The sequence below is a fragment of the Apostichopus japonicus genome, chromosome 7, assembly GCF_037975245.1.
Source record: "Apostichopus japonicus isolate 1M-3 chromosome 7, ASM3797524v1, whole genome shotgun sequence".
Classification (NCBI taxonomy): domain Eukaryota; kingdom Metazoa; phylum Echinodermata; class Holothuroidea; order Aspidochirotida; family Stichopodidae; genus Apostichopus; species Apostichopus japonicus.
The window spans coordinates 16,712,419-16,736,423 of NC_092567.1; the positions used below are offsets into that span (position 1 = coordinate 16,712,419).

General features: G+C 37.8%; 1 protein-coding gene across 1 annotated transcript; it reads left to right on the forward strand.

Annotated features, from left to right (window-relative positions):
* The first annotated feature begins 130 nt into the window (after nucleotides 1–130).
* Nucleotides 131–23,738, forward strand: LOC139969507 (NADH-cytochrome b5 reductase 3-like). The gene is made up of 9 exons (XM_071974549.1): nucleotides 131–287; nucleotides 9,608–9,754; nucleotides 10,791–10,863; nucleotides 13,480–13,586; nucleotides 14,203–14,332; nucleotides 15,752–15,835; nucleotides 16,937–17,022; nucleotides 17,829–17,928; nucleotides 20,925–23,738. Exons 1-9 carry the CDS (start codon nucleotides 267–269, stop codon nucleotides 21,095–21,097), a joined length of 921 nt encoding a protein of 306 aa, XP_071830650.1. The 5' UTR covers nucleotides 131–266; the 3' UTR covers nucleotides 21,098–23,738.
* The last annotated feature ends 267 nt before the right edge of the window (nucleotides 23,739–24,005 follow it).

Sequence of the window (24,005 nt, forward strand, 5' to 3'; positions counted from 1 at the left end):
TTTTACCAGGGTCGTTAATTTCGTGAAAGTAGCCACTTTGTACGTGTTGAATCTACATGTACATATACAGGTATTGTCTCAGTCTCAGTTCGCCCTCATTCACATCTCGCGTTCCAAAGTACCACTTGGATCATACAGTATCCCAGCTGTCGTAGGCTAAGGGCTGCAGAAGTGATAACTTGAAACATCACCTTTCTCTTATATTACCGCAGTCATATTTGAGAATCTTCTCTGTTGTTCCTGTCACTACTCACTATTGGGACAAAATGAGCTCCGAAGGCAACGCTGTAAGATATTCTGAAAACTGAAATAGAATAACTATACGTAAACATAATAATCTATTTATAATAAATAGGCCTAGGCCATGAAAACCTGCCTTACTCTTAGTTAGAATTACTTAAGTTAGCCTAGGCTAGGCCTGTACTGTAGTGTTACTACTAGGTTAGGCCGAACAGGGGGTGAAAGGGTCGGAAGTTTTCTTAGGCCTAGGCTAGGTCTTCTGCTTCTGTAGGATACTCGTTAAAAACCCCTCTCGGGTATCACAACGAGGATGTTGGTGTGCAGCGCAGCAGAGCTAATAATAATGCAATCTTGTATTAAACACCTCAAGGGCTCTCTTTAACAGCCTTAGGATAATGTATTCCAGTCTTTTAGTTTTATGGTCCTACAGGGGAGGTCTTCAAAAATTTAGCCCTCATTGTTGTGATATTGAAACTACGAAAACATGCGTTGGCCAAGGTCTAACTCTATGAATCAAAATGAGAAGAAAATGCTCACTCCCCCAACTAAAGTTTCCAATTGTTTAACCCTTTTTTACTACTGTCAGAAAAGTAGCCTAGCTGACTCAATGATAGAGAGCAATAATGGCATAGCCTACATGCAAGATTAAGGCTACAGTGTAGGCCCATTAATATAAATACTGAACTATTTCATTCAAATATGCCTATATTCATATTGCAAATTTCCAATGAGCATTGAAAAATGTTTCCTCCATATTTTAAAGTATGGTAAATGTCATTTATTATTAACCAATTTTATACAGACTAAATAAGTCGAGAGGGGGGCCATAGTGCTTACGAGGGCTAAATCTCTTCGAAAATGACTAAGTCCGAATTCTGTGTAGTACAGTAAGTTGTTAGTATGGCAGTCTGTGATCACTGAGAGGTTGACAAAGTTCCCACCCCCCATGGATAAACGCAACGCCCTGTCGTTCCCAAATTCATACAACATGAATCTTGAGGGTGTATTCGAAATTTATCACATCCTCGCTCACCGGGCTAATTCCCTTGCTTTATAGGGGCAAGGGGGTCTTCAACTTTGCCAATTTTACACCCATTGACTGCATGTAAAACGATTTAAATAAAAACTAAATCCGTGGTCACTGAAAGGTTGACAAAGTTCTGACTCCCCATGAATAAAAACATGACACCCTTACCCCTATAAAACAAAGGAATTAGCCCCGTGAGGGGGGTTGTGATAAATTTTGTAGACACCCTCTTCATGTTGTATGAATTTGGGAGCGACGGGTGTTTTCTTTTTAGAAAACTATTGACACAACAATTTGTATAAGCTAGAGTGTATGTATCCAATCAGCAACATACCCCGTTAAGCTAATATTATTTGTTTTGTACTGATTATACATGGATGAATATCAAGCTATTTAGTTGCACCCCATAGCCCAGATAACCAGACCTTCATGAAATTGGTAGCTAAGGAGGAATAGGAATTTATTTTGTTGGTGTTTTCAACTCGAGATAAGTGGTGTACAATCCATGTTCACTGTGTTTATTGTCTAGCATTTGTGGACACCCCTATCTGGACTATGGTATCATCCATACAAATTTGGTATGGTCCATGCGAATGTTGTATTTTCCATGCTACTTGGGTTGACCTAACAGTGACCTAGTATTTAAGTTGATGGCATGTGGTAGCAATACATCTCTCTCATACCTGCTGCCATACAGGTAAGACCTATTTCTCTATTTTGGCCTGTACTTTAACTTTCTACGCATGTATGAATCTTGTGCTTTAACAATCGCCTAGCTTACTAGCCGTTTTCTTGCTATGGTACACCATTAGTGTACATGTACCTATTTACAGTATACTCTGCCTCTTACAGTATTATATATATTTTGTGTAAGTTTATGGCCTTGCAGCAGCTTTAAGGATATTTCTTTCTGGTCTGGCCTACAGTAGGAGCTTTAGTCTTGACAAGGGCTAGGTATTACTGTATACTTTAGCTATTCGTACATTTTGGCGATATTGGGAGGCAATTTGAGTACAGGTGGGATGTGTGAAGCACCAGAGGATTTACTATTAAATTTACTTGTTGAGGATTCAGTAAGTTTATTCTTAAAAGACTTCTTCACTATTTCTTACTATTTAAGAATGTTTCAGTCACCACAACAAACAAGTATGGCCTTCAAAGCCTTTATAATTAGGAACATGAAATTTTAAGAATGTGGGGAGCTGTCCCCATCTTTGTAGAAGAAACAAAAGTTTGCTGTACGGTATGTTGACTATCAACTTGAGGTTTACTGTTTATATTCCCCATACTATGCAAGGATATAACATTATTCTTTATTAAATTTGTGCAGAATCCATGGCTAGACTTTGTAATTGCTGTGTAAATTTCTGATGAATATCACTCTTTTTTATTTGACGCACTAGCATGCTTTTCTGAGCATCCGTGGCTTAAAGGATAATTCCGATGTCGGACAAAACGCAAAAGTCAAATCGAAGAGAAAAATATTATCCATTTTTAGTTGAAAACACAATCTCAATCATCATGTCTCTCTAACTTGATGCATATATATGTATAATGTTTGTTGATTGAATGTTACCAGTTTTGTTCATTCTGCTGTTGCTATACATATGCTTAAATTTACAAAGTATGACCAAATTTACAAAATAGAAATATCATGACGTTGCAAATTTGCGGTAAGTTGAGAATGTGGTTTAACCTTAAGATGTAGAAACAATTTGGCTAATTAACGCATTAACTTCAACCACCACAAAATCCTTTCAAATCAGTGCACCCATGTATACATGCTAAATGACAACATTTTCAGTTTTATGCAAATTAGCATTTTAATCCACTCACCGAATATTCATTTTGTTTTCATGCTTGGTTAAAGAGCATGCATGCTTTCTTTTCCTTTACCATAGTTTCAATGTTGTTTGTCTTTGTTTTCTTTTGGTGCTGGCTGGTCTCCTCTTGGCTTCATCTATTCTTGCATCTCCTCTAGAGGGTAGGTACTCCATCATATTTTATGATATTTTGCACAATTATGACATGGAAACAATGTCTTGCAACCCAGAAAAGACAAGATGACTGGGAAATTAGCCATGTCAACCTGTAACACCGTGAGGGACATTGTTAACATACTTTACCTATTCAATGTCTGTATTCCTTGTGAAATACTGTAACGAAAGAAGATACTATTTGGTTCCTTTAATTACAGTAGTTATTCCAAGTTCCCTTGAAATTTGACTTAACACACCCGTTTCTTGCACAAAAAAAAGAAAAAAAAGTCAAAAATGAGATAAATTTATAATACACATTGATGTAATCATGAACAAAATGTTTTACAAACCAATTGCAGAAGTTAAATAAATATAAATTTTCATTTTCATTTTTGCTCTCTCTTTGTGTGAGTACAAACTACAAAGAAATAGTATATACTATTGATTATTGTCATTCTTGCTTCTTGTGGTTACAGTATGTTGAGTTTATGCATTCTGCCATTCTGTTCCTTCAAGAAAATCAATATAAATTTTTTGAATTCAAATTATTAAACATTAACCAATGGTTCTGACAGCATCAAGAAAACAGACTACTTCTGAATGCCTTCCAAACTGTTTAGTCTCATTGAATCTGAGGTCGTTAAAACCTTAGTTTCAGAGTTGTTGGTGTTTGTAGAGTTCTGATTTTTTTTCTGCTGTTTGTTGTGGTTTTGTGTTCATGCTAAATATTACTATTGCTTTACTGCATGAAATTTCATCTAAAGTTTTCATTTCAGAGTTTCTCCAGAAGAATTGATGTTTTATTTATTTTTACCTTCCTTTTAGTTTTCTTCTTTGAAAGTCTTGTTTTTCCATCTGAACCAATTCATTATTCCAACTGCACAAAGTGTAAGAATTTCTGTTCTGAATTTTTTTTTCCTCCCATGGAATAGTAGGCCTACTATATATAAAACTGCTGTTCACATCTTTACAATTGTATAGCAACTTGTACATTTTACATATATTGCATTTTGCCATGTGATAACTGCATAAATTATTCCCTGCATATCTATCCTGTCTAAATCATCTCTTTCCATCCAGCAAAAAATCACATTTTCTTAATAAGCTGTGCTTTCCCCCAAATGTTTACCCCTTGGCAAAGACTGAGCAAATTAGAATTTTTGTCAACGGCAATTTCCATGGTAATGGAAGGACGTTTGCCTTAATTATACCACATTTCATACATTTGTATCACTAACATTTTAACAAATGTCACCATAGTATTGCTTTGAATACAAGCTTTCATGGCCATATCTTTGTACATGTATGCATACCTTGAATAGTACTATCTAGCAATAAAAAAGAAAAGAAGAAAAAAATGTCCCTTCCCATTGGCTAGACTGTATCCTGGAAGTAAACTTTGCTTGAACCAGAGTTTGACTAACAAGCCCTATAGCTGCCAGGTTCTGGCTAAACTGTCTTCAGATATCAATGCATAGTTGGTTGTATCAGTACTGTGCTGTATACTTCTGTTTTACTAAGTTAAACAGGAAGTGGAGTATTGATCGTAGAGACTTCAACTGGGACTATCCATAGGCTTATTGCTGGAGGTCTAGTTCATGTTAATAAAGAGGTTCAATAGCATTATAGTCACACTCCAAAAAACACCAACAAAACAGCAAGCAATGCACTTAATAACACTCAAACTATACTTATCACTCTTTATTTATTAAATTGTAACCACTCAAGTAACCTTTGACCTCAAATGTTGCATTTTAATTTGATCAATATTAACTTTGTGGCCTTCCTTTACTGTTGGATGTACATGGTAGGATAGATGAATAGGTTGGTTGAATAGAAAACCAGCTTTGGGGGGTGATAGCAGTTTATCATTTTTACCTGTTTTGGTGGTAATTATTCCTTTTTCAGTTATAATGCAAGTAGAAGTTGATGTCAAGTTTGTCAACAAGTAGTAGTCTGCCTGACAACTTCCACATGGCTCAGGGTTTGGTTGTCTGAACAGAATTTGGTCGAACTAGCAGACTGCCACCTGAAAAATTTGCCCTGGCCTAGATGTAATTTGTCCTAAGTATTTAGTTAGTTAGAAACACAATCATTTACTTGATTTAAAACACTCCCCTCTCTCTCCTGTCTCCCTTCTGCATACATTGTGCACTGAAATCAACCTATCCTTCAATGTCCTTATAAGGGTCATTGCTATTGGTCAGCATGATTACTTTAATATAAGTTAGCTTAAAGTATTAACGTACTGTAGGTGGGTAGGCTAGTATTGAATTGATAAACTTAGGTCAAGGTAAGTGGAATATTTATGCGTTAGTGTTTATGTTGTCTATTGTTCCGCCAAAATTTGATGACCGAGGTTACAGGTTTACCAGTAAGTGTCATAAACAATATACAGGATGCCGCACTCCTAACAGCTACTGTATTCGACCTTGACTGATATACCTTACAGTAGGCTACATACAGTACGTAATTAATGAACATGTTAATTAGACAGTAATAAATATACACCTTAATTAGACAAGTCTCTATCGCCGGAGTTCATCGGGGGGGGGGGGGCTCATCTGAAAACAGGTGAGTTCAGATTTAATTTATCTAGAGACGGTAATTAATTGCTCTCATGGTATGTTCCAGTAAACAAGTGATTATTTACGTGTATGACCTTTTTAAATGACCTTTTGTCTGGAGGCCATCAAGGCTTTAATACAGTTGATAGTCTGGTTAGGTCATGGTTCATCCTACTGTAGATGGCAGTGTTCTCACAGTTCAGTAGCATTTGTCCCTTCTATCACTGTAACTTGTCATTCAGCCTCTGAAGCAGGGACGTAGCCAGGGGGGGAGCAGGGGAGCGACCGCTCCCCCCCTTTCAGTGTCTATTTTTTTTTTTAAACTGTCGTTTTTTTAGCATGGTATTTTGTCAGTGCTCTTTTGATCTTGAATACTCGTCAGCCCCGTTAACTCGATTGTAATCGTAGTAACATTCACGCCTACTGATTCAACTACTTACTTAGTTTGGCAGATGCAATTAGCTAAATTTAGCTTATAGCCAATTACAAGCCTACAGTTGGCCACTGCATAATAAAATACATATTGCCTACCTAACCGCACTCTTTGGAATGTCACGAACTGTATGCACAACAACGTCGACAACGTTCGTTCAATGAGTCGTCCTAAGTTGTTGCACGAACAGCATGTTATAAAGCTAAGCTAGCAATCGTACGTGATACGCACTTCCTATAAATAATTGTTACCCTGCTAATACACTGCGATAACGATATTTGTTTTTAGGCCACTGCATTTCTGGCTGTATTACAAAATATGAAAGTTTATATTGTCCATCAGTTAAGTTCGTCAAATGTATTAAAGTCCAGACATTGGACAATAAACAAGAATCATCCTACTGGAAAACTTGTAAAAGAGCACTATGTTTGTCTTTCTGATATATTATGTTAAAGAACATGTAAAAGAATTTAAACAGGGAACAAAATCTGCTGATAATGATATCATATGATCAGGGCGTAGCCAGTATGTAGCACGATAGTTTCATTCAACACTCTACCCGCCGAAAAAGACTATAGGATCCGATCTTGTCAGTTTTGTAACATGCAGTTTAGAACCCGTTTACGCAGATAATATTTCAGTTGAGAACATTCCACAGTCAAATAAGCCTATCGTTGATTAACAGACTTTATATATAGAGCTGCAGCACTTTGTTGCCTGTTGTTGTCACGATCGGCGTTCCAAGTTCCAAAACAGCCTTTTCGATAAACATTTACTAGCTACAGTTTCATCAAAGACAATTACTGGCAATGGTTGTACCAAAGACATTTCTGGCCTATCTTTGTATCTACAAGTATCAGAAGTTGAAAAGTAAGACTACTAAGACGGGGGGGGGGGGGGGGGGGGAGAGCGTTGATGGAGTGATGTGTATACGCAAATAAGATAATGCAATAAGATTTATAAAGGGTACTAAATATCAGGCTGCATTAGTCCAATCGAATTTCTGCAAAGTGCCCAGATTAAAAGTGCTTCCGCCGCCCTTGTGTACCTTGCTAATTTTAATACATTATGTATTATTGAATTACGTACTATTTTAACTTGTTTGTTTTGGGGTTTAAAAGTGATATTGAATGAGGTTCCTCAAGTTAGCAAGAGGCCAGGGAACCAGAATGAACATTCGGGAAGGGCTGTTTCCTGCCATCTGGGGGGTTTGTAAAACCAAAAATTTTCTTGTAGGCTCCGCGCCAACTGATGGTGGCGCTCCGCTCAGATAGTCGTGCCTACAACTTTGAAAATCCATATCAATCGCAAAAAGTGCTCCCCCCCTTTCAAATTCCTGGCTACGTCGCTGCTCTGAAGAAGATCCTGCTAGAATTGAAACGTCAGGCCCTATCCCTTTTACACACAGTTAAGTAAGTCTGTAAGTTCTGCTTCTTGTAAACAGTGGTGTGGTGATCTGAATTTTTTATAAATTCATGGCACTGGATGTTTTATATGAGAAACCATTTAACATAGTAATTAACTGAGTTTGAAGTAAACCATTGTAGCATTGGTAGCCTACAGTGCAGTAAGATACTAATCATTGTTATGAAGCCCTACTTATGTACTTAGTGTACAGTTGTTAACAAGGTGTACATACAGTAACTTGGTCTGTATCAAAACTGCTTCTATACTGTAGCAGTGTTCGATACACGTTACAAAACAGATCAAGATAAAGCTGTTTTTATGTAGTACCCAGACCTGGCTAGATATGGTGTTGTTGTATGTCTATGAAACTGTTGCTTAATAGACCTGTTTGTACTACAAACATGTGTATACATGTCAGACCGTTCAACTTCTATGTGTAATATTGTTTTGCGGTGCTGTTTGAGTGGCTCTGTACATAGCTATCTGTATGTGTTTGATAAAGTCTCAATATGTTTGGATGTATCAGCATCTCATACAGTATCAGTGTGCATGTACATGTATTGTTTTAGTCTGATCAAAATGCAATCTTTTGAGTCCTCGGTATGGTTTTTAATTTAGCCGTCCGAAAATGGAGTCACTAGAAAATGAAGCCCGAGAATAAATAGCTTTTTAAGGAAGACCTTACAAGAAATCTTGGTGGAATGTTAAACCAGAAGCAATGTTCACACACCTGTACACCTACAGCACATGTACTGAACATCTATGGGTTATGTACATGTGCATGCGAATTAGGCTACAGTGTAGGCCTAAGTCAGTCAGTACATGGCGGTGTTGCAGGCTTAGCTTTATACAGTTTCTTTGAATGTGGTGTTGGCCTAACTGTAAATAATTGTGAAATGTGACAGACTTGCAATTTTATATTACGGATAATTTTACTATAAAGCAAGTTCATCACATTTTAATATATATAAATTTATATAATAATATATATTTTAATTTATATTGTAATATTATGGATATTATTGTGACATACTGTATGATACACATCTGTCCACACATTTTAAATGATACAAGTCTTTTAGCACTGCATATCTCATCTAGTTTGATTTAAACACAGCGAGGGCTTAATTTATTCTGCAGATGTTCAACAAAAGATACTTATACACGTACTGTTAGGTTCTTATAAAGGGCTGGTTCATGTAGATGTCATAAATGTGTGGGTAGCTAGTTAAAAGTTCATGCAAATGTTTACCCTGTGCCTACGTGTGTGTGTACACTAAGAACACAGGGTGATGCAGATTAGCGTGACAGGCCGGTCTGCACATGTTATATTGTACAATGGTAATGACTTTAATGATGTAGCACCGTCTATGTCAATTAGTAAAACCAATTAGACATGTGGCAGTGCAGTAATAATTAAATAATCATTAATTATGAATTGCAAGTCTGCATAAAACCTTTAACAGGTGTTGAATGAATGAGCATACATGTATAGACCAGATGGCTTTGTATGGCACTAGCATACTGTATGGGAGGAGAAGATTGGAGTGGAACGACGGGTGGGGGGGGGGGGGAGACCCGGAAAAAAGGCAAAGGAGCTGATGTCTGTTGTGAAAATGAAACAGGTGATGAAGTAATTTGGAATTGAATAGCATAGCTTGTTGTGACCATTATATCATACAGAAGTTATGACAAGAGAAGAATCCGTCGTGATATTTTAAGCAATGTTTCCTTCTTTGGTTTATATTCTAAAGATAAAAGATGAAGAACAGTTTAATTGTTTAAGCAGCCATATAATGCCAGTTCTTCTTGTTGAGAAACTTGAGATACAGGAGTAGGGTGTAAGAGGTGTGAGGTACAGCATGTAAAACATGTATACATGACAAGGAGTTCTTCTTTGTCCATCCTTTACACACCCTTCTGAAAGTGGCTCTACTTTTTCTTATCATTCCAGTTACTTGTACCGGTGGTTGTCGGTGTCGGAGCTATCGTCGTTACCATCATTCTGGTCAAGATGTTCTCTAACAAGAAGCCGAAAGGGCCACCGAAGACCCTCATCAATTCGGACACCAAAATCCCTCTGGTTTTAGTCGATAGAGAGGTAACTATAATTATATGTGTCATGATGCAAGATTACGGTGATCGTATCGGCGCAGTATAACTGGAAATCTGACCGTTAAGGAGTCAGGATACTTAATGCAAGCCGAGGTTGTTGTACAATGTGAGTAACCAGGAACGACTGAGGAATCAGTGTTGCCAGTTACTAACTAGGGTAAAATGACTGAAAGTTGTGTTAGTGTTTTGAATGAATAATTCCAGGGTATTGTTTGAATATAGTGATGTTGCATGTTATGAGGTACTGTAGTGGTCCGAGTTATATATTACCAGGGTACTGCTGGAAGTTTGTTGTTGTAATGATGCTATAAGAGCGTACAACACAACATTTTTGGGAGACCTAGAGTATGGATGTGGTAATAGTTTGACACGTTATGATGATGTACTTGTGAAATATTACCGGGGGGGGGGGGGACGCAAGGGGTGAGGATACCCGTATATTGTGCCATGTGTAATAGCTGACTCTAAGTCAGGCCAAGGTCCGCCTAACTGGAAACTTAACTAATATTTCACTTCAATATCACTAAAAAAAATTGTTTACCAAGGGGCGACTTTACCATCCAGCATAGCATTTTGCAATGTGATACTATATAAATTATCCCCCTGATACAGTATATTAACACCATAACTTATGTTAGTTGTAGGGAAAATGTATGGATTTGTAATTTGTTGAATCACTGTTACTTAGGACCCAAGAAGCACGAGAGAGGACCTGGGTAAATACATCACGGAAGCAGATGGGAGGATAGCTTTTCTCAGTTTTCAGATAAACTTCTAACTGTCAGATAAATCCTTCCACCTGACATCCCCACACACCCCCCCACCCCCCATTTCTCTGAACAATCCGTCATTTTATTTAAAGTTAGCCCTCCAATATATATTGGATATTCGTTAAACAGTCTCTTCTTCGTTACTGTCACCGTTCACGTGAAATACAATATGGAGGTACCAGTTTAGCTTTAGAGTGACACTTGTTAGCGTTTGTGTGATTTACAAGGACATTTCTTTTTGTCAAATTTCAGGAAGTCAGCCATGACACTCGTCTCTTCAAGTTTATGCTGCCATCGAAGGACCATATTCTGGGTCTTCCTGTCGGTAAGAGTTACTATCAAAGTAGACTCCCTTGCAGGGCTCATTTTAAGCGGTATCGCATCGCACTTTGCGATGCGATTATTTACATTTGCGATGCAAGATGATACTTTGTATCGCGCAACTGCTACACAACCAAAGGTAGGCCCCTAGACTACACACACCTAGAGTATAGCAGCCTAAAGTCCCAAATAACCACAAACAGTACTATCACACAGAGCATGATTCATTGGCACGAAATGTTACACTCATATTTACTATTTTATCTGACACTTTTGGAGTTTTGTTTTCGCATTTGATTAAAATAATTTACTTGGCCTAGGCCTATGCCTGATCTGACCTACGCGGCTACGCAATAATAATAATATAACGTTACTTTCGCACTCGTACTCCGATCCACCGGTGCGGGCTCAGTCTGCATCAAGCTGAAGTTGGCTACCAATAACAGCGGACAATAGCAGCCGCCAATAAGCAATACTAGTGGCGGACAATAGCAGTGGATAATAAGCGAGTTGCTGCTATCGGTAGCTAGCTTCGAAATATTTACTTGGGATATGCTTCCACTTTTTTATTGACATCAAAACTGCAAACTATTGTAACTGGCAAGCTAGGCGGCAACCTAGTGTGATTGTACCATGGATATACATGATTTCGCGCACTTTTGACGTATTTTAATCAATATCGTGAACATCCTACAATGAAATTTAAAATCATCACGATTTTTGATATTTGTGTAACTATATATGGGGCCAACGGCGAAATTTGATATATCAACGTTACTGCGCAATATGCCACATCGTGAATGCCTGCATAATTGCATTCCCTCTAAAAGTGGAAAGATATGTTTGAAACTTTCTTCTGAGAGTTGAGTCAATATTTCCAAAGAGGGAGACCCCCGACCCCAGTGCCAGGGATACATTTATGGCATTATCTTTATCGTGCAGCGCACATGCACAGAAAAAAAAATTGCTAACCATTTTTACCAAACTGCTAATCAATTCAGGATTTTGATTAGCAGTACTGCTAAGCAAATTGAAAAATCTAAAATGAACCCTGCTCCCTTGTAGGATAATGTAATATAGGATGCCAGCAAACTAGATATCTCAAGATAGCATATTAAAGCATTGAAGATTAACCACCATTGTCACTGTTTTAAACCCTGTCTACCTATCAAACATTTGCCTTAAGCAGTTTAAACCTTAATCAATGCTTTCTTCATTATTTCGATATATTTCTATATTTACTTCACTCCTCTCTTACCTGTCGCCTTAACCTAGATGCAAATCTATCTACCCCAGCCTAATTAACTGGTAACATTCTACGCCCCCAATGACCCCAGCCTAATTTACTGGGAACACTCTGTGCCCCCAATGACCCCAGCCTAATTAACTGGTAACATTCTGCGCCCCCAATGACCACAGTCTAATTAACTGGTAATTTTCTATGCCCCCAATGACCCTATCTAAGGTCACTGACCGCCTCCCTCCTTCCAAATCTGCCATACAACTGCCTTAGACAATTGTTTTCCAATTGGAATATCAATCTTCAATTTCACGCTTGGCATTTACGTTCTTTTTGGCTTTTTGGAGAAGTCAGGGAGAAGTTCCATTGATTCCAAAAACTATAATAATTTCTGTAATATTAGCTTGCAGTCATGTAATGTTTGTCACTATATTTGTTCTTTAAATACATGAAAGTTTTATGACTTTGTTCGTTTTTTCCTTTGGACTGCTGAAACATAAATCTGCAAGATTGTAATGTGGTCAAATCTAGTTGCCTGGCAGATCCAAGCAGTCTGAAAATTGTTTATTGTTGACTCGTTACTTGTGTAACAGATGACAGACTCAGTTGTAATATTTCAAGGTACTGACAGTACGATCATTTCGGAACCTTTAGCATAATTAGAAAACGTGATTTTCATACTGCTCCAAATGTTGTTACTAGAAGTGCTTCACTGTGTGATATCAAACGAACAGTGTTTTATTAGGTATTCTCGCAACAATTGGACACTTAAGTGGTCTATAGAACTAAAAGTACAGTTGTCACTACAAGTGCTATCCAACCCTGACATACCAGTGTCTTAGAGCAGGGGTGGGCAACCTACGGCCCGCGGGCCACATGCGGCCCTCCAGTGATTTTTTTTGCTGCCTGTGAGATGAATCATGAAAAAAAGAAAAAAATCAATCTATTTACATCATCACAAAAACGAGCTAGCTGCTTAGAATTTATCGGCACTAATGATGCTGTCAGGTATGCCTACTGTATTATCCCCATTAATTATCAACTGTACTGTATTGAGATTATGTTTTTGTGAATAAAGATTAAGAACACACAGCTATTGCTTGAAAGTCCTCGGAATCAAAGGTTTGAAATCAACAGTGGGTTGTTGGTTAGGTGAGGCCCAGTCAAATTTTCACTCCTTATATCTGGCCCATTCATTCAAAAAGGTTGCCCATCCCTGCCTTAGAGTATACTCCCAACGAGTGGATACTACTAACGTGAGGTCACGATCAATGGAAATCATCTACTGAGTGCTACTAAATTCTTCTACCTTATAGTATGTCTTGTGACTCAAGAGTCACCGTTGTAGATATTTATCGACTTTTCATCCACATTTTACAGGACAGCACATCTACTTGACGACGAGGATTGACGGTAAATTGGTGGTGCGACCTTACACACCCGTAACCAGTGATGATAACAAAGGTTACATGGACCTTGTCATCAAGGTAAGATCTCTTACCACTCTGCTACCACCGCGACAACCTGTGTGTTGGGGTCGTGTGATTTGACTGTCGCCATATATCAGACATGAGCTTTTCCTGGATTTCGCGGAATATCCGTGATTTCTTTTATGCCTCGGGGACAAAAACTATTATCCTAACACACTGTAGCATACGCCAACTGGAGCCTATACCACAATTTTTGCAAAGTTCTGTGAATTTTTTTTACCTTGTTTATTCAATGTGTCCATGGGTATGGCTCCAGGATTACCTCACTGATAATACTATTCTACTGAGAGATAGCCATTCGTACAGAACTAGATCTAGCTGCTCTAATAATGTTTTACTTGCTCCAGTTAGATCTGGGAATGGTAAAAGGTCCTTTAAATGTTCTGGAGGCAGGTTGTTGAACAGTCTTCCCCCAAATTTGAAATGCTTGCCAAATGTTAATATCGTTAAATTGAAAAAAACGAATTGATTGATGTCAGAGGACCCAATATATATATTTATGTATGCAAATATATATAGATGTATATATAAATATATTTATGTATATTTATTTATTTATTCATTCATTCATTCTTTTATACTTATATATTTAATCAATTTATTGTTGCTTTAGGTATATTTTAAGAATGTCCATCCCAAGTTTCCAGACGGTGGTAAGATGTCGCAGTATTTAGAGGGTATGACCATCGGTGATGCGATTGATGTCAGAGGACCCAATGGTTTGCTGGTCTATGAAGGCCAGGGTAAGTAGCAAACTACTACTGTAGCAGCTGGTTTGAGAAGTATCTGTCTGTAATGTATGCACCCCTGGTCTATCCGTTATATGAAGTCACATAACATATAGTCATTAGACCATCCTCTCTGTCTGCATTTGCCAGCCTGTGATATGCAACCCTCTACTTTAATGCTTTTAGCTTCAGGGTCCAAGGAATATAGAGTGTTCATTACGGTAGCTGATACATATATATATAACCCTGGCAGGCCCAGGTTCAAATCCCGGTGGAGGCTGTAATTTGTTTTCACTATTCTGTATTTTCCAACTCACTACAATTTCAATTATATACATATAGTCTGATGATTGCTCAATGCATGAAACTCTGAGTAACAGCTACAAGTGTTCCACTAGTCTCAAGTAGTCTCAACCTATATATACGTATAGATACAGGTTTAGGACTGTATCTGGTAGCATATTTACTGTTTTTGCTGAGTTTGAATTTTTCATCGGTATAGACTGGAAGTCTGATCAAGTACGTTAAGTTCTTTCCACCCACAAACCTGTGTCCTATTTCAGTTGTCAAGTGACAGTGTATGTTTAGAAGTCTACCAGTGACTTTCATTTAATCTGGTGTTGATTGGGGTGTGGGTTAAGTTGTTACAGTAGTTCTCTCGTGTTGACGATCATATTAGTTCCAATCTGTGACGTCTCTACCAGCCTATGCGTCGGCTGCTTTAGGACGACGTCATTTGGAATGTGTCATTCCGAGTGGATTTTCGAAGGCCATGGATGGAAATATCCAGAAGTACTTTTACTCAGTGAAATCTTGTACGATTCATTTATCAAACTCTGCGGGCCATTCAGATGGCTTTTGAGGGAAACGGAAAGTTCATTGTGCCAGTCTCACCGGTAACGGGCGAGAGTAAAATCAGAACGGATCTAATATACAAAAATTACCGTTTTACCGGCATGTCACTCCAGCAGACTAACTGAGGTGGTTTTAATTAGTTTCGTTCATGCAGTAACAGCATCTTAACTCCAGTTGTAACTAAAGATGATGCTATTGTGGTGTAATGTTATAGTGGGGTCGTGGTTGAAATGTCTTGTAATAGAAAAGGGGGTTGTAAGATGGGGTGGGGGTGGGGGAAGGGTTGTTGTGATTCCATCTAGAGCTGATTGAACTCTAAAAGTATTATCTAGGTACCCACCGTGAACAGGATGTATATTGTTGGTCATAGCACAACTATTGGTGTCTAGTTTCTTCATGAGCAGATGTACAAGATGTCGATAAACAAAACCAATTAAGCCTTCATCAGTATGCAATCAATATATATAACAAGTTAGGTCAATGTTGCTGCACACAATTCAATTAAAGTAGCCACTAAATGATATATTCCTCGTTTTGGTTAGTTAAAGGTATCAATCATTTTTTGTGTTTTTTCATCAGGAAAATTCAAAATCTGTGCTGAAAAGAGAGCAGAACCGAAAGAAAAGATTGCTACGAATATTGGACTCATTGCAGGAGGAACAGGTTTGTTAGATTCCATTACGTGATATAACTGACAGTGTTACAAGCATGTAAGATTCCATTACATGAAATAACGAACAGTGTTACAAGTATGTCAGAGTCCCAATAACATTAATAAATGACAGCATTACAGGTATGTTAGATTCCATTACAAGAAATAACTGACAGTGTTTCAAGTATATTAAAGCCCAATAACATGAATAACTGACAGTGTTACAAGTATGTTAGATTCCATTACAAGAAATAACTGACAGTGTTTCAAGTATATTAAAGCCCAATAACATGAATAACTGACAGTGTTACAGGTATGTTAGATTCCATTACATGAATAACTGACAGTGTTACAGGTACATGAAATAACCGACAGTGTAACAGGTATGTAAGATTCCATTACATGAAATAACTGACAGTGTTTCAAATATATTAAGGCCCAATAACATGAATAACTGACAGTGTTACAAGAATGTTAGATTCCATTACATGAAATAACTGATATTGTTCAAGTATATTAAAGCCCAATAACATGAATAACTGACAGTGTTACAGGTATGTTAGATTCCCCATAATATCATAAAATGATGTTAACAGGGTTGTAAGAGATTACCAATTACATGACTGATTGTGTATCGTTTTGTTTTGACATACCACTTACAGAATGGAGGTGGAGACAGTTACATTAGATAAATTTACAAAAGATATGGGGCTTGGGGGGGGGGCTGGGGAGGACAGTGTTTGTTAGATTACCAATTACATGAATAACGGTGTAACATGTAACTGTTTCATTACCTATTACAAAATGGAGAGGAGAAGTGGGGGCAGGGTTTATTAAACTTCCAGTTACATGACTGGTGGTAGGTATTTAAGTATAAGAGTTATGCAGTGAATATAATGGTGATAGGTAATTAAGTATAAGAGATATGCAGTGAATATGTGGTGATAGGTAATTAAGTATAAGAGTTATGCAGTGAATACGTGGTCTTACAGAATGACTTAAAGTCGGAGAAACCTGAACGCTTCTCAAACCAATACTTGAGACTTCACATTTAAATATAGATGACCATCTTGATTATGTTTCCAATTTTGGTACGTCTTTTTTCCCTGTAGGCATTACCCCCATGCTACAGCTAATCCGTCAAATCTTTAAGGATCCTGATGATAATTCCAACTGTTGGCTTCTCTTTGCTAACCAGGTAAGTAACCATTACTTTGCATCTTCTTCCCAGAGCCATCCCTGAGACAACATGAAATGTTTCTTCCCTCCCAGAAAACGTTATCATTAGCTGATAAGTATGCATTAAAGGCATTGAAGACTCGCACCAAACCGTGTGCGGCCATCTGAAAAAGTTAACTTTCCATTGCTTGCAAGTGACGTTGTGTTTGTGTCGCTACAAAATGCAGACAGTACAGTAATGAAACGTGATACCTTGTTATCTTTAGCTGGACCTGAGATGTCCATCGCTGTATTGTTTGTACACTGTGCTGTGGGTATTGACCGCAGTTGTATGTACTGACTGTACACTAGCGTCTAATTACCGACGGTAGCAAGCTGTGTGTGTGTATTTTCTGGGATCGATGGCGGTGTCTAACACTTCTGTTACACCTCATTCGAAACTAGGTCAGATTACCGGCATTAAACGTTTCTTTTTGCGCGAGTCTTCACACCTTTTAATACTCATATATGTGTAGTTAGTTCTCATGGGTATTAGCAGAGAGAACCTTGCGACCCTATTGACAGCTACTAGTACATTTATTAATTTTTTTTCTTCTAGTTGTTTTTGAGGGTTTTCTTTTTTATCCCAATAATGATTTGTCATAATCCCCTTTTTAACCACAGCAGACATAAATCATATTTTCCTTAAGTACTTGTCCTAAATTGTGCAGCTGTTTTTGCTAAGATATGAATATCCATCGCTACAATTTAATGTCGGGGAATTCTGCGTCGATGTGCGAGCTATTTCAAAGTCAACCTTCTTTTTCATTTCCGCTTGGCTTGTAGACGGAGAACGACATTCTGCTGAGAGAAGAGCTGGAGGAGATTGCGAGGGAACACCCGACAAGGATGAAACTCTGGTATACTCTAGACAGACCCGAGGAGGGTAAGTTTAATAGATAAAACTATGTGTAAAAATAAGTTGGCCTGAGGTTTCGATCCTAGCAGGATCTTCTTCAAAGGCTAAATGACAAGTAACAGTAACAGAAGGGACAAAAACACACACAGAATACAGACAGGTTAATGAGCATGGTGAACACAAAGAGATAGATGTAAGGGGATTAGTAGACAAGGGATTGAGAGAAGAAAGAAAGAAACCAACAGTGGAAGAGGAGAGGTAGGAGATAAGCAGTGGAGGGACAAAGATAGGATTAAAGGAAGGGGGGTAGGGAATAAACTGGAGAAGGACTTTGTCCTTCTCCAGTTTATCCTACTTTTACACATTCTCTTAGACAGGCTCTCTAGTGGATAAGCAGTTTGCTAACAGTTTTATTTTATTTAGATAAAACTAGACAGTTTTCATCCAACAAAACATTAAATGAGTTTGGTGTGTTTTGGGCCAATGGTTCCCAATTTACGTTTAAACTGCGATAACAGACTCAGAATATTGTGTTTTATACTCACAAGAAGACCAATTCTGCATTTTGAGTCGAAAGCCACATCCCACTTATATCCTGTTTCCATCCGTTGATGTGTTTATTGTTTGTGGGAGGTATTCTTTTCGTTTCACCAGGAAATGGATCAGTTTGAGTTTATCGGTGATGTCATGATAGAGGCTTGAATATCTTGTCGATATTTGCTGGTTTATCATTGAAGTGTGATTTTAGCATAGTTATAATGTTTCACTTCAACCTCAGCGTGGACCAAATTATTATTAGGATCAAATTTGTACATAAAAAGTACATTATAAGCGTCTAAAAAGGGAAATAGATTTTTTCAACTGAATTGCCACCATGATGTAAGTCACTAAACCCTGCTGTTGTCTTTAAATTTCAAAATTAAAAATGTCCATCTTTTGTCTGTGGTGCCAGATTTTCTTTCACCTATTTCAAAAGTTGACATCACTGCATTTGACACAATTTTTTTTTTTTTTTTTTTTTGCCAGCAGAAAATTTATGTTAAACAAATTTTAACGTGAAGAATGTGATGTGTTTGTATTTTTAGGCCTCTTGCAAGGACGTGAAGCAACATTGTTGTTGTTAGTTTGTCGCATGACGTCAAAATTGGGTATTTTAGTACTTCGTTATTTTGAGATGCTCTTGTTCGACGGTGCGATGTCTTGTCAAACAGTTGTCGAGTAAAGTACCGTGATGTGTCATGCCATCTGGTTTAAGTTCACAAGCTATTTTGATGTCACGCCTATAGTCACAGAAGATGTTCTGATCGTTCAGGCTTGAAGACAACGGATGACATCGGCAATAAACAAGACATGATTACCTCATCGCAAAGATATGGAAATATAATATCAGCTGTTACACTGTTGAAGGATACATATACATATTTATATCTATATAAACTAGTGTTTGCACGGGTTATCCGGGTACCCGGGTACCCGCCCGACGCGATACTACCCGGTTCCTAATTTATTACCCGAATCCTAAGCAAAGCGTGATTTAAAAAAAAAAAAAAAAAAAAAAATTGGCAAACCGACGGTTAGGCAGATTTCCCATTGACTTAGTGTGGTGTTAGGCTACAATGTGGTCGAAGATGACAGCAATAACGAAGGGGCCCGCTCGACGCGATATTACCCGGTTCCTAATTTATTACCCGAGTCATACGCAAAGTGTGATTGTTTAAAAAAAAAAAGAAATTGCAAACCGATGGTTAGGCTGATTTCCCATTGACATAGTGTGTTGTTAGGCTACCATGTGTTCGAAGATAACCGAGCAATAACGAAAGCTTTCCATAGATATCCTATAACTGCGTCACAATTTCAGCTAATAAACAGATGGCTAGGCTAGACTACCCCCATTGACTTAGTGTGGTGTTAGGCAACCATGTGGTCGAACGTAACAGCAATAACGAAAGTATTCCATGAATGTCTTATAACTGCGTCACAACTCCAGCAAATAAACAGATGGTTAGGCTTAGCTAGATTTCTCATTGACTTAGTGTGGTGTTAGGCTACCATGTGGAAGAAATTATTATTTATTCATTCGTTTATTTCAAAGAAGGAAAGGCTGACAAGGAATTTTACGCGATGTTTATAGATTATTGACGGGATAACTAAAAAATAGTAATCGCAAGTGGCTTTTTACTAATCGTTTATTCCAAATGCGATCAAATTGCGCGAATCGCGCAATCTCGCGGCTAATGCGAACCCTGGGCCTACATAATAGATGGTAGTAGTATTAAAAACTGTTTAAGAGCTAAATTGGATATCTATATGGTTTGATCCAATAGACGTGCACGAGCTAGCATAAGCAGCGGCGACAGTGCGATGTTAGTAGTAATGCTAATTATAATTAAGTAATTAAGAAACACAAGCAAATAAAAATTATTGAGGGAGGTTTTATACCTTATCTTACACCTACGTATTTGAACATGAAAACATTGTCAGTAGAGAATATAATGCATTTCTTGAAAATCGTGATACACAAGGGTAAACAATTTTTTCCGGGTACCCGGATACCCGACGGGTAACGGCCCTCGGGTACCCGGTTCCCGATTTTTGGACCCGTGTAAACACTAATATAAACATAATGGTTTGGATGTAGCTCGTCATGACAAAGATAGCATGGATGTAAAAGTACTTTGGAAGTATGATTATGATGAAATATCCATGAGAGTATGAATGTAAATCAGTAACACGACAGACAGTATGGATGCAAGAACCATGAAAGTATGATTATGATGAAATATACATAAGAGTATGAATGTAAATCCATTACATTCCTGTGTTGATGTACTTAGATAAATTAGCATAAGAGCAATGATAAAACTACTGAACACTGTTTAACCAATATCACTCATGAGAGGTAAAGTCCATAGAACAGATGTTCATGGTTTTAATGGATTACAGCAAGCCTGCTGTTACACAGGGGTAACAAAGATGAATTATTCATTTTTTTAATTTTTATGATTTTTTTTATTTCCCCTCAGACTGGGAATACAGTAAAGGATTTGTGTCCGATGAGATGCTGAAAGAACATATGCCCCCTCCAGGAGATGATACCCTGATCTTGATGTGTGGCCCGCCACCCATGATACAGTATGCTTGCCTACCAAACCTCGAGAAACTTGGATACTCAGAGGACATGATATTTTCGTATTAGGAAAAAAAAAGAATAATTTCTGTTGTTGGCATCGGCACGTCTCTGACAATTCTGGTAACATGGATAATAAGATAACCCATCTCTCTAAGCCACTGGTTATCTAGTTAGTTAGTTATAAGATACCCATCTTTGTTTAGCAACTGGTTCTAAAGATTTCTGTAGTAGGAACATATCTCTCTTAACAACTAACAATAAGGATGGTGCTAATAGGATACCCATCCCTCCTTAGCAACTGGTAATACTGATTGTGATAAAAAAATACCCATTTTCTGTACTGGCTATACAAACTGTTGGTAATAAGGTACTGAGATAGTAAACCTATATACTGGTATAGTGGGAACCCACTGAGATAGTGTAACTATATACCAGTATAGTGAGAACCCACTGAGATAGTATACCTATATATTGGTTTAGTGAGAACCCACTGAGATAGTATACCTGTATACTGGTATAGTGAGAACCCACTGAGATAGTATACCTATATACTGGTATAGTGAGAACCCACTGAGATAGTATACCCATATACTGGTTTAGTGAGAACCCACTGAGATAGTATACCTCTATACTGGTATAGTGAGAACCCACTGAGATAGTATACCTATATACTGGTATAGTGAGAACCCACTGAGATAGTGTACCTATATACTGGTATAGTGAGAACCCACTGAGATAGTGTACCTATATACTGGTATAGTGAGAACCCACTGAGATAGTATACCTATATACTGGTATAGTGAGAACCCACTGAGATAGTATACCTATATACTGGTATAGTGAGAACCCAATTTATATAATGGTCATAAGGTGCCTTACCCTCCTGGTAGCCACTGGCTGTAAATTCATGCATGCCATGGTAGCTACTGGCTATAAATATGGTGAAATTATTCAAAACTGTAACCAGTAACCAGTGGCTATACAAATATTAATACAAGAATACTCTCTGTATGTTACCCAATGGCTGAGTGGTGATGCAAATGGCTGATTACCATAGCCAGTGGCTAATATAGATTGACCAATAGATATTGTCACCAAAAAATGCTGATTTTCATACAAATATTTTCTGAGTTTACATGAGATGGATATACCATCAGGTTTTTGTTGTTGTTGCTGTGAGAGATTTTAGTCATTACCAGCTAAAATGCATTGTCACCACAGACTCTTGCTTATACATGGTCTTTAAATAACAATGCTTCAGTTGTTTGATCTGATTTTTCAAGTGATCATTTCGAACACTTGGTTTGTCCTTCCAATTCTTTGGAAATGGGCTTGCAAGGTCATGCTTATTTATTTTAGGTGAACGATTAGAATGCTAGTGAACCAGCAGTGGTATGTGTATAGTGCAGAGGTGGTGGTAGGGGGTGTGTTTGCTGAAGAGACGTGACTTTGCCAAAGTTGTCTCTTGTCACCAGTCCCAGAATTAGCAACGTTTATGAGAATTCCCTGTCTCGGATGGAGGGTGTAGTCTTGTAGACAATTCACAATATTTATTTATGTGTTGGTTTGCATATTGCAGCTTCTGAATCTGAGCTATTCTGTGTGGTTGGTTGTTCTCGCTTTGTACATATGTGGTGAGGGGCTAAGCCTTCCATTGTTGCGTTGCATATTGGGTCAACTGTTAAGACTTGCTTTGCACTAATGTGGTAAGCGACTAAGCCTTCCATTGTTGGCTAATCTCTTCTATAAATCCCTTGGCAGGTTGTTAGCTTTTTTCTAGAGTATAATGTTATTTCAATGCTTCGATTCCTTGCCCAAGGCAGAAGGAATCTATGTGATGGTGATGGCGTGTGTGTATCTGTGTGTATATATGTGACACTTGCTCGTAAATGCTATAACTTCAGAAAGGATAACTTGGGTACATTTCATACATTAGGTAGAACTGGTTTGGGATTTGTAGTTGGTATTGGTCAAAGGTCATTTGAGGTCAGCATGGGTCAAAGTCTGAAAACATGATTTCACACAATATGTCAAGCAGTGGAAGTTGCAAGAAGTCCAAACTTGGTGTGTAGCTTGCTGTTGGTGAGTAGATGATTCTCATGAATGTCAAAGGTAATTTGATGTCAACACAAAACTGTGAAAAACTAGGAATGTTGCATGTGCAGTTCTAAAATCTCTGATCTATTCTGGTTCTCACTTCATTCTTGGACAAATATGAGTCACTTGCACTCCCTAGTCAGAAAGTTGTTTTGAATTTTGAGCTATTGTATGGCAAGGAATTACAAAGCCAACTATCTTTCTGGTTATTTGCATGCTATGGTCTATCTTATAATAGATTGCTTGTGAGCCTGCTGTTGTAACTACATTATCAAGGAATATGTTTGATGTTGAGTTGGTCATGATGGATTTAAATATTCAAGCTAGAGAGGTATCTTAGCTCTTTTGTTAATATTTTTTCTATCTTTTTCAAGTATCCATTATTCAAGGAGAAATTGTAGCTAAGCTTGTCAAGAAGCATAATTGAACTGATTTTTTTTTGTTTTTTTGTAATAATTTAATTGTCTTCCTAGAAGATTGGTGGACGAATGGAATCAAATTCCATCTGAAAATTTCCTGCAATAATTTTTTGCCTCACGAGTATTGTTTTGGTATTGCTTTGTATTGTTATTTTTGAGCTATTAAATAATTATGGAATGATTAAAGGAAATCATTTGTCACACATTTATTTAGTTTTTGTTGTTTAGGGGGGGGGGGGGGGGCTTCAATTTATAATCACTATGTAATGTGGATGTGCAGTCCTGTGATTTACAGCTTTCATTTCACCCTTTTCATCTTGTCACAGGAATGTTTGTAAAGGAGTTGTAAAGGTACAATCGGGGCGGGGGGGGGGGGGCAGTGGGCGGTTGAGGTGTGGAGGAGGCAGGGTTCAAAATCTAGGAAGGTCAAGGATTTAGAGATGTCGATATAGGAGTTG